This window comes from Physeter macrocephalus, chromosome 17 (genome assembly GCF_002837175.3).
Source record: "Physeter macrocephalus isolate SW-GA chromosome 17, ASM283717v5, whole genome shotgun sequence".
NCBI classification, from domain to species: domain Eukaryota; kingdom Metazoa; phylum Chordata; class Mammalia; order Artiodactyla; family Physeteridae; genus Physeter; species Physeter macrocephalus.
This window is the reverse complement of record NC_041230.1, coordinates 7,386,436-7,399,247: the sequence shown is the minus strand read 5'-3', so window position 1 is coordinate 7,399,247 and position 12,812 is coordinate 7,386,436. Positions and strand designations below refer to the sequence as shown.

Genomic DNA, 12,812 nt, shown 5'->3' with positions numbered 1-12,812 from the left:
GAGCCTGCGCGTCCCGAGCCTGTGCCCCGCAACAGGAGAGGCCACAACAGTGAGAGGCCTGCGTACCGAAAAAAAAAAAAAAAAAAAAAAGGTCCTTGCTGGAATACTGACTTAACGTTAAATGCAAAGATCTTTAACCCCATAGCAGGTGTAAGACAACACTTGTGTCAGGCAATGAATATGAATTCTATTTGCCAATGTAACAATATAAATTATACAAATTCTTTTAATAATCATAACAACTCAGGACACAGTATCTTAGCTGTCCTCCCAGAAGGTGGGAAAAAAAGTAATAAAGAAATTTTAGCAATTCTGGGCTCAAAAACAATATAATAGATATCTCAAAGGATACAGTGTATGTATCCTAGAAGTCAAATCCAAGGACCTCCCTGGTAGCGCAGTGGTTAAGAATCCACCTGCCAATGCAGGGGACATGGGTTCGAGCCCTGGTCTGGGAAGATCCCACATGACGCGGAGCAACTAAACCCGTGTGCTACAACTACTGAGCATGTGCTCTATAGCCTGCGAGCCACAACTACTGAGCCCTCGTGCCACAACTACTGAAGCCTGTGCGCCTAGAGCCTGTGCTCCACAATAAGAGAAGCCACAGCAATGGGAAGCATGCGCACTGCACTGAAAAGTAGTCCCCACTCACTGCAACTAGAGAAAGCCTACACGCAGCAACAAAGACCCAACACAGCCAAAAATAAATGAAGGTAGAAATTATAAGAGACTGAGAAGGGACTTCATAGAAATTACATGAAGAATGATGAAGATGCTTAATGGAGTTGTCATCTCCAACACCATGCTCAATCCATGCCTTTGGAAACTGGGAGAAGAAATTCATCTAGTTTCTTAAAAGATAGCTTTGAGTTCACTGAATGTCAACTGATATTCTATAGAACATATTCTAAATTATGTAAACAGCTAAGTTTACCCAGTGAGACCAAGTTGCTGTAATTTTCCATCATCACATCCCAGTACAAGTCCCTCTGAGCAGAATCCAGATACTCCCATTCCTCCTGAGAGAAGCTGATGACCACATCCCTGAATGTCACCAATTCCTGAAACAACAAACCACATATTATAAGTAAAATTGAAGAAACATTTTTGAGTAAAAGATAAGAAATAAAGAATTGCATTAAACTATTATATATAGAATGGATAAACAACAAGGGACTACTGTATAGGACAGGGAACTATATTCAATATCCTGTAATAAACCATAATGGAAAAGAATATGAAAAAATATTTATCTGTATAACTGAATCAATTTGCTGTACAGCAGAAATTAACACAACATTGTAAATCAACTATACTTCAATAATATAAATTTTTTTAAAAAAGAAAAAGAATTGCATTACAGGAAGGGGTCTAATAGTAAGTACATCGGCCAGGGGCAGAAGCCTATGGTGTGGGAAGTAAGGAAATTAATGCTTCCAAACCAGACTATCTACAGGTCTTTAAAGAATCCTTTTGATTCAGAGAAATCTTCCTGCATGCTATGGGATTTCTTAGCTAAGCAAGTCTGGAAATAAACAAAATAATCAGTTTACAAATTAAAAGAAATAGTGTATACATGAATGCTGCATGCTACATGCCTGCTGAATGAATTATCAATAATAGTGAATTTCTACATCCTCGTTCCTCTGTAAAGGAAAAATATCTAGCTTAGAAAATGGGATATGAACAATATTTTAAAATTTCTTACAACCCCAAGTTCATCACTGTTAATCACCATTTCACATTATATAAGAATTATAACTTCTAATGAAAAATTATTTATTAAATGTTTTTTAGTGGCTACAGAGTAGTCTGCTTGGTGGAAATATATCAGCCTTAATTATATTTAGACATATAAGTTGGATAAGATCTCCTCCAATTCTGAAATCTACAGTAATCTACTATTTATGTCTGACTGAGACTAGTCAACATCAAATCCAGTCTACCTGGAAAAATAGGTCTGTTCAGAAGTACAGACTTTGCCCATATGTCATCAAATGAATCCATTTGCTCTTTTTCTCTACCTAAGAGTATGAAAAAGGCTGGTAAATGCCTCCATCTAGGGATTCCATTTCTACCCTATAGCTGCTCTGAACAAAACACTGAACACATACGAATGTTGAACATTATTTGGAGAATAGATAAGCACATAGGAGGTACAGTGTGCTGTTTGACTCCAACTCTCACTAGAAAGTGAAAATGGGGATTTTTATGCGGATGTGGAGCTGGCTCTTAGGGCTGCTTTCTGGGAAGATTCAGACAAATGCAATGTTCACAAAGGAGAGAGAAATAGCAACTTACATGGTCCATGGTTAGAACTGTAAAGAATTGATCAGGGAATTCCACTTCTGGTATGACAGCATGAGGAGCTCCACGGACATGCTCCCCATTGAAACTGGCAAAATTATATATAAAAACATAGAACAAATGAAGAAACATTTGTAAATCTACTAAAACTTATTAAGAACTGTGAAAGTGTACAGTATCTTAATCTAACCTGCACCCTTCCTTGTCCATCCCATCCTAGTGAGAAAAAGCTTCCACTGCAAACTAGTACAGCCAAGGACACAAACTTCCTCACCACTCATGCCCTGTTCCCAGTCAGATAACTATCTTCCTGGGAGGAGCAGAACACCAGCATTTCTCATTCTGCACCCAGCTACCTGTTGCTCAGGCAAATGCAACGAAGGAATGGAGATTTTCTTCTGCCTAGTAGCCACCCAAGAACTGTAGGCTATACCTTGGGTGTGGCACTGCTGAGAATACTGGGGTTCCAACTGTCTCTGCCTTGGCTCATAGGGCAGGAGTCCCATGCCACTAGAGGAAAGTTGAGACCTAGGACTGCTGCCCAATCCCCTCCAGAGCCGTCTCCAAAGGAACTGCTTTCATTTGCAACAGAGTGTGAAGAAGTTCAAGGGTAAGGACATTCTCAAAAACAGTGGAAATTTTGGTGAAAGGCTATTGGGAGAAGATTGAAAAATTCATTGGAGATAAATGCTAAACTGTAGGCTGGCTAGTTTGTCAGAAAGGATCAGAGAAAGATACTTGGGGGGCCCTTCCTATTGTCAGAACAAATCTCAGACATTAACTTGATTTCATTAGTCTGTGAAGCAGTGTAACCCCACAGCATTACTGAAAACAATAGTGCCATCAGTCACAATCAGTGGATCCTAACAGCTGGTGTGGTCAGGTAAAGAGACACTCAAAGACAGCCCTGTCAAAACCACTGTCATACAAGGGTAACTGTGGTAATAGCAAAGTCTATACCCCAAGGAGCAACATCAGAGATTTACACTATGGGGGAGATAGATTTCACTTCATTAATCTAGCCAGTCACTAAACAAGAAAGCAAATAACAATAACAAGCCTGGGGAGAAGGAGTAGACAAAAGTACCAGAGTTACAACAACTATCTAAAATATCTACTTTCCACAAACAAGAGACAGGTGAAGAAATAGGAAAATATAACCCACAAACCAAAAACACCAAAGCCAAAATCAAACAGACAACAAAAACTGCCTGTGAGAAAGCAATGAGATTTAACAAAGACTTCAAAGTAGCCATTATAAATATGTTCAATAAACAAAGGAACCCATGCTTAAAGTAAATGAAGGTATGATCACAATGTCATATCAAATAAAGAATCAGTGAAGAGACAGAAGTTATTTAATATCACCAGATGGAAATTCTGGAGTTGAAAAGTATTAACTGAAATGAAAATTTCACTAGAGTAACTCAACTGCAGATGTGAACTGGGCAGAAAAAAAAGTACTAGAAAACTTAAAGATAACGTTATAGAGATCATGCAATCTGAAGAACAAAGGAAGAAAACACAAGGAAGAAAAATGAAAAGAGCATCAGAGAAATGTGGTACACCATTAAGCATATACCTGTAATAAGTGTAACAGAAAAGAGGAAAGGTGCATTTTAATATATTCAAATAAATAATGGATGAAAAGTTCCCGGAACTTCCCTGGTGGTCCAGTGGTAAAGAATCTGCCTTCCAATGCAGGGGACACAGATTTGAGCCCTGGTCTGGGAAGATCCCACATGCCATGGAACAACTAAACCCGTATGCCACAATTACTGAGCCTGTGCTCTAGAGCCCGCGAGCCACAACTACCGAAGCCCGCACACCTAGAACCTGTGCTCCGCAACAAGAGAAGCCACCGCAATGAGAAGCCTGCGCACTGCAACGAAGAGTAGCCCCTGCTAGCCGCAGCTAGAGAAAGCCTGCACACAGCAACAAAAGACCCAGCACAGCCAAAAATAAATAAAAATTTTTTAACAAATCAACTGAAGTAATTCATATATATGTATACATATACATAAATATTATATACATATATATACACACACATAACGTATTATTGGGCCTGCAACATATATAAATGTAATATGTTGGACAATAGTAACACAAAGGAGATAGGTAGAAGAAAAGCTGCATTGGGCAAAGGAAACGAATCCAGATGGCAATCTGAATCCACAGGTTCAAATAAAGAGAATGAAAAGTGATAAACAGGATTAATATAACAAAGCTACATATCATCTATAGCTGTTTATGTGCTACAATGGTAGAGTTGAGTAGGTGTGACAGAGACTGTGTAATCCACAAAGCCTAAAATATTTAATATCTGTCCTTTACAGAAAAAAAAACTTGTTAACCCCTACTGTAGAAGTTAATTTATGCATTTTTCACCTGTTACAACTGTAAACCCCTTGTTGTTAAGTGTAAACTATTTCAGTTACTTTGGGCAACTATTTGACACAATCTACTAAAGAAACATATATACTGTGACTTAGCAATTCCACTCTGGTGTATATGCCCCATAGAAATGAGTTTTTCCGTCCAAAAAGTATGTAAAAGAATTATTTTAGCTGCATTTCTTTATACTGTCCTGAAACTGTTAACAACCCAAACATCCATCAACAGAAGTAGGGAAAAATTAAATGAGATACATTCCTATAGTGGAAGATTACTTAAGAATAAAACTGAACAAACAGCAGATGATTTTCATAAACATGAGGTTGAGCAAAAGAGGGCAGAAAAAAATGTACATAATGGGGACTTCCCTGGCTGTCCAGTAGTTAAGACTCTGTGCTTCCACTGCAGGGGGCACAGGTTCGATCCCTAGTTGGGAAACTAAGATCCCACATGCCACACAGCACGGCAAAAAAAAAAAAAAAAAGTACATAATGTATGATTCCATTTATATGAACTTCCAAATTAGTTAAAACTTATCTATTGTAATAGTGAAAAGAATATTGGTTACCTTTTTTGTGGGTAAAGGCAAGTTGGTAATGACTGGAAGGAAACAGAAGGGAGCATCCTGGAGTGTTGGATGTATGCTATATCTTAGCTGTGTAATGGTTACATATATATACATAAATGTTAAAAACAATCCAGCTTTAGAATATGGTTTGTATAGTTTACATTAAGTTACGTCTCAGAAAAAAACCAAACCCACAAAGTGGCAGAGCTGAGTTTTGAACTCATATTCCTCTTACTACAAAGCCAGTTCTAACTCTGGTTCTTGTCTCTTTAGTTCAGAATTTCTTCTTTATGGAGTGAAATCTGAGCATGGGTAGTAGTTCACTGGCAAGTTAGAAACAATCTATAACCTACCAAAATTTACTAAAGCATGAAAGTTATTAACTAAATCCATTCATGTTCATGGATATCTCATGGGTGTAGTAAACAATGAACTCATTGGATCTGGAGTACCCAAACCCTGCTCTTTCCAAAGAAAGGAATGGCCCTTGAACAGCTCCTGGGAGACAACCTCTGAGCCCTTACAATATCCTGCTTGATAAGAGCATATCTGGGCTATGCCAGACAGATAATTTATGCTATAAATGTGATTTATGGTAAACACCTATTTTTGATGGCCAGGGGTCCTGGGATGCACTGTATCAATTTGACCTCTGAAGCAGCTAAGCCTAGTCACACAGTTGCTCCATGACTGTGTGACTCACTCTCAATAAAAAGTCTGGACATCAAGGCTCAGGTGAGTTTCCCTGACCTACTTCACATGTGTTGTTACAAAATGGTGCTGGCAGAATTTAGGGCTGTCTATGTGACTCCACTGGAAGCTCACATCTAGTTTCTCCTGGACTTTTCTCTTTGCTGATCTTAATCTGTATCCTTTGACTGTAATAAACCATGAACACAAGCATAACAGTTTTTCTGGATTTTGTGAGTCCTAGCAAATCCTCAATCTGAGGATGGTTTTGGTAAACCCTGACAATCCATGGCTTTAGTGTAAGTTGGTAAAAACCTAACAGCCTTGGGTTTGTCTCCATGACATCTCCCCTCATCAACTTCAAATGCATGTCATCCAATTTCTTTAATGATCATTATCATACCCTACTATAGTTTTAGTCCTATTCACAATTTATATTATGTGATCAGTTATAAACAAGGGATAGCAACTATGTCTCTTTAATGCTAATATCCACACCAATAACATGAATAAAATTGGCATATTACAGGCATTTAATAAATATTTAATCTGTAAATGCAACTTCTGGAAATTTTTCCTTAAGTAACAGGTAAAAAAGTAGACAAAACTGTATTACAATGATCTACATCAGCATAGTTTATGATAATTCTAAATATCTATGGATAGACAACAGGTTAAAGTGTGGTGAGCTATATGTTAGCAATATCTATGCAGTATTTAACAATGATAACATTGATTCATATTAAATGTTGGGGAAAAAAATTTTGATGAATTACTCATCAAACGATCAGATTTTTAAAATAATTGGAGGTTGTGTACTATCATGATTAAGAACATAAAATCTATCATCCAAAATTCAGTTTGCAAATCGTATCTTCGGCTGTTACTGCGTAACCTTTTACTAAGTTACTTAACTGCCTTAATTTCCTCATCAGTAAAATGGAAATAACAACATGACCTACCTCAAAGTGTTGCTGTCTGGATCAAATTAAATAAAAGACATAAAGCATTTTCAGTGCCATATAAAAAGCACCTAATGATACCTAATAAAAGCTGTCTGCTAATTTATGAAATGGTAAAGAATATTTCACATCCCTTGTTTCATTATTTTTTAAAAATTCCCTCTATGCTTCACCTTTGTGCTACAGCGAAATTTGAGATTTTCAGGTCTGTTCTTTCTTATAATGTTAACTCATTTCAGAGTCCAGCCTTGAGTTTACAATTTTTCCTCAATAATATTTGTCACAAAGATTCTCAAAAATGAAAGGACATATCTCCTTGCCCTCTACACAAAGCTGCAGACATATAACTAGAATCTATCTAATATGTGACAATTTGAGCATAAAAGGCTTAATCTTGTTCCTCTGTCCAACACAGAGAGTTACATGCATATTTATTTCTGTTTCTATAAAACTGTCCTTTCAAGTGTAATTTGTATAATGAGGTCTTGTATGATACCTGGATTTCCCAGATTATTCCTATGTCCTCTGAAAGAAACCACCACTTCTTAAAATACCATGAATCTCTGATCAGCAATCTTAATTCATGATTTGTTCTCCTGGTAATTGTTTATTTGATATCTATGTAATCCCCAAAGCTTTGAAAACTTAGATATGTCAAACCACATGGTGACCACTGGCACTTTCTACTTATTCCTACATGCCTAGAAGTGTGATAAAACTGTGACTTTGTCTCACTTATGTGGCAAATTTATGTAATTCTTTTTGCAGAAACAAAAGAAGAAATACATACCCAGGTTCAAAAATTCTCAACAAAATATTAGCAAACTGAATTCAACAATACATTAAAAGGATCATACACCATGACCAAGTGGGATTTATTCCATGGATGCAAGAATGGTTCACCATCCCCAAAACAATTAATGTGATACATCATATTAACAAAATGAGGGATAAAACACACATGATCATCTCAATAGATGCATAAAAAGCATCTGACGACATTAAACATCCATTTATGATAAAAACTCTCAGTAAACTGGATATAGAGGGAACATACCTCAGCATAATAAAGGTCATATATAACAAGTCCACAGCAAATATCATACTTAATGGTGAAAAGCTGAAAGCTTTTCCTCCAAGATCAGGAACAAGACAAGGATACCCACTCTTGCCACTTTTATTCAACACAGTATTAGAAGTCTTAGCCAGAGCAATTACATGTTAAAAAAGAAAAAAAAGAGAGAGAGAACAGAAAAAAGAAATAAAAGACATCCAAATGAGAAAAGAAGCAAAACTGTCACTATTTGCAGATGTGATATTATATACAAGAAAAGCCTAATGATGCCACCAAAAAACTATTAGAAATAAGAAACAAATATAATAAAGTTGCAGGATACAAAATCTTTATACAAAAAATCAGTTGTATTTCTATGGACTAATAATGAACACTCAGAAAGAAAAATTAAGAGAACAATCCCGTTTACAAGTGCATCAAATAGAATAAAATACCTAGGAAAAATTGAGCCAAGGAGGTGAAAGACCTGTACACTGAAAAATATAATAAGACACTGATGAAAGAACTGAAGAAGACATAAATAAATGGAAAGGTATTCCATGTTCATGGATTGGAAGAATTAATGCTACCCAAAACTATCTACAGATTCAGGGTAATCCCTATCAAAATTCCCATCCAATGGCATCTTTCAGAGAAATAGAAAAAACAATCCTAAAATTTGTATGGAATCACAAAAGGCCCCAAATAGCCAAAGAAATTTTGAGAAAGAAAAACAAAGCTGGAGGCATCATGCTTCCTGATTCCAAATTATATTACAAAGTTATAGTAATAGAACCAGTGTGGTATTGGTTTTTTAAAAAATGACACACAGACAAAGGAACAGAATAGAGAGCCCAGAAATAAACCCAAGTACTTATGCTCAATTTATGACAATGGAGCCAAGAATATACAATGTAGTAAGGACAGTCTCTTCAATACATAGTGTTGGGAAAATGGACAGCCACATGCAAAAGCATGAAACTAGACCACTATTTTGGATTAAAGGCTTGAACATAAAACCTGAAAACATAAAACTCCTAGAAGATAATACAGTGGGTAAGCAACTTGACATCGTCTTGGCAGTGACTTTTTTTTTGGATTTAGCACAAAAAAGCAAAAGCAACAAAAGCAAAAAACAAAACAAAACAAACAAACAACTGGGACTACATCAAACTAAAAAACCATCAGCAAAATGAAAAGGCAACCTACTAATGGAGAAAATATTTGCAAATCATATTACTGATAAGGGGTTAATATCCAAAACATACAAAGAACTCATACAACTCAACAGCAAAAAAACAATTCAATTTTAAAAATGGGCAGAGGGTTTGAATAGACATTTTTCCAAGGAAAACATAGATTTCCACCAGGTACATGAAAAGGTGCTCAACATCATTAATCATCAGGGAAATGCAAATAAAAACCACAATGAAACATCACCTCAACTGTTAGAATGGCTATCATCAAAAAGACAAGAGATAACAAATGCTGGTGAGGATGTGGAGAAAAAGGAATCCTTGTGCACTGTTCGTGGCAATGTAAATTGGTGCAGCCACTATGGAAAACAGAATGGAGGTTCCTTTAAAAAATTAAAAACAGAAATACCATATGATCCTGCAATTCCACTTCTGGGTATTTATCTTACGAAAACTAAAACACTAATTCAGAAAGACTTATGTACCCCCATGTTCATGCAGCATTATTTACAATAGCAGGCATGGAAACAACCTAAGTGTCCACAGATGGATGAATGGGTAAAGAAAATGTCACACACACAAACACACACACACACACACACACACACACACACACACACACACGGAATATTATTCAGCCACTAAAAAAAGAATGAAATCTTGCCGTTTGTGACAACATGGATGAACCCTGAAGGCATTATGCTAAGTGAAATAAGTTAAGAGCAAGACAAATACTGTATGATCTTACTTATATGTGGAATCTAAAAAACCAAAAACCAAAAGACAAACTCCTAGACACTGAAAACAGATAGATGGTTGCCAGAGATGGTGGGTAAGGGGTGGACAAAATGGGTGAAGGTGGTCAAAAGGTACAAACCTTTAGTTATAAAATAAATAAATCATGGGGATCAATGTCCACCATGATGACTATAGTTAATAATACTGTACTGTATATTTGAAAGTTGCTAAGAGTGTATCTTAAAAGTTCTTATCACAAGGAAAAAAACAACTCATAATTATGTATAATGATGAATGTTAACTAGATTTATTGTGGTCTTTTTGCAATATATACAAATATTGAATCATTATGTTATTCACTTGAAACTAATACAATGTTATATGTCAATTATATCTCCAAAAAAATAAAACAACAAAATAAGCCTCACATACCTAGAGAGAAAAATTTTGGAAGAATGTACATTATGTTATTACAAGTGATTATTCTGGATGGTGGGACTATGAGTAATTATTGACTTTATACTTCACAAGTTCCTTAAAAACTGAATATTTTACAACAAACTTGCATTAATTCCATCATCAGAAATATATAAGAGCTATTTCTGCATAACAGATTTCACAGAGTTGAAGGCAAGTTTTCCTTCTGTTTAATAATATTATGAACAAAAAGATCCTCAAATGAATGGGAACATGAAGGAAATTTGTGACTGAAATAAATAACTTCTACAAACTTGTGAACATCCTTTAGTTGTATCACACCAGTGCAGTAGGGTACATTCACTATTCACGCACTTGAATTAACAAAATTCAAGATGGTAGCGTTTTCAGACTAAATAAGAAAATGTGTGTAAAGAAGGCAGAAATGTGTTTGGTACAGCGTACACGCTTATTACATATGGCTTAATTTTTTAACTTCATTATTCAAAAACTAATATTTTAGATAGATAAAATTGCTTACAAATGCAATCTTAGTAAAACAGATTCATATACAATACTGACAATTTGGAATGTTCTTTTTCCTATGTAAAAATACTGTATAATATTACATATTAATCATTTTTCTTTTTATGACTAACTCCATAGTTTCTCTTATCTGCATGGTATTATCATCACATTTATGTAATGTGATTAACTTAGTTTTTAAGATTATATACACTTATATAACCCCATGAAGTTACAGACATTCTGCAAACAAAACCAAACATACCAAAAAAAAAAAGTTAGGAACTATATAATAGAATAATTTTGAACATAATTTCAACAGATTTGTGGTTCTTTGTGAGCACCAAAATGGAATCAAATTGCCTTAGGTTAAGAATTTCTATTTTAGGACTTCTGCAAATCTGGCTGTTAAAAATTCCTTTTAAGTGCTCATCAAAATTAACTTTATATTTTTATTACTCTTCATTTATAGAAATTTATGAGGAATATTTAGAATCTTCACATAATAACAACTATTTTTTTTCTTGAGGACTTATTAAGTACAAGGTACTCATTAAGTGGTCTAGGGCTATGCCCAGATTAATGTATCCAATTCTCATAAAATCCATAAGGCACTGATGTGATTATTATGTACATTTTATAAAAAGAAATTATAAAACATAGACTAATAACTATTGACCTCCTTGAAATATGACTAGTGTGAACAAAGAACTGAATTTTCAATTTAGTTTTAACTAAAATACAAAAGCAATATAAAATGTTTTTCAATTAAACACAATTTTATTGTTTTGGTGCAAATATATTTCACCTTAACCACTGAAAATTTAGCATCCATATTGAGAAGTGCTATGACAATAAAATATGCACGAAATTTTGAAAACTTAGTATGAAGATATGAATGTAAAATACTTCAATTTATTTGTTATTATACGTTGAAATAATATTTTAGAGATATTGGTTCAAATAAGATGCATTATCAAAATTAATTTCAACTATTTCTTTCTACTTTTTTTTTTTGTGTGTGGTACGCGGGCCTCTCACAGTTGTGGCCTCTCCCGTTGCGGAGCACAGGCTCCGGACGCACAGGCTCAGCGGCCATGGCTCACGGGCCCAGCTGCTCCATGGCATGTGGGATCTTCCTAGACTGGGGCACGAACCCGTATCCCCTGCATCGGCAGGCGGACTCTCAACCACTGCACCACCAGGGAAGCCCTCTTTCTACTTTTTAAAATGTGTTCAATAGAAATTGTAAAATTATCTAAGTGGCTTTCATTATATTTCCATTAGTGTTGCTTTAGACTCAAATACCACTATACCACACTGCCTATCACAGTCTACACCAATATGTGGTCTGAAACAAAGTCTACTGCCAAATCTCAAACAAGACTTGGTTGTCAACACTCAAAACTCCCCATGGATTGATTATCTGGAAAAACTCCCTGCCCTTGTACACACATACCTCTCTTCATGAAACTCCAATCATATACCCACTCTTAAATGTCAAAGTCAACTTTGTCACTTACTGATTGAAATCAAACCACTTCCTATCTTGATTTGTTTGGAAATCAAAGGTATCTTCTATGTTATTCTACCTAAACATAACAAAGCATATTCTAAAACAAGCCCTTAATTTATTCTCCACAAGTTGTATTTCTGTGCTATCCTTTCGAAAGAAGAGCATATGCGGTAATTGAATGATTTACCCAATGGGTATGGGAATATTAACTGGAAAGGAAAAGGGTATTTGGAAAGGCACTGGAAGAAAAGGGGACCCATCTCTATGACCCTGTTATTAATTGGGAAGGGAAGTCCTATGAACCAGGAAAATTGATAAGTCACAATTAGGTAGGGAAATTTAAAAGAAGGAAAGCAAATATTCTATGCTCTGTAAAACAAAAATGTATGACAACAAAAAGCAAACACGAACCGACCTTGTATGGGCCATTAAGTTAGTA

General features: G+C 35.5%; 1 protein-coding gene across 1 annotated transcript in view; it reads right to left on the bottom strand.

Annotated features, from left to right (window-relative positions):
• Nucleotides 1-12,812, bottom strand: part of LOC102977105 (zinc finger protein 529) — a 134,531-nt gene that overhangs the window by 38,985 nt on the left and 82,734 nt on the right. The window contains 2 exon segments of the mRNA XM_055079120.1: nucleotides 938-1,064; nucleotides 2,305-2,398. Of these exon segments, the coding sequence (XP_054935095.1) occupies nucleotides 938-1,064; nucleotides 2,305-2,398 (221 nt within the window).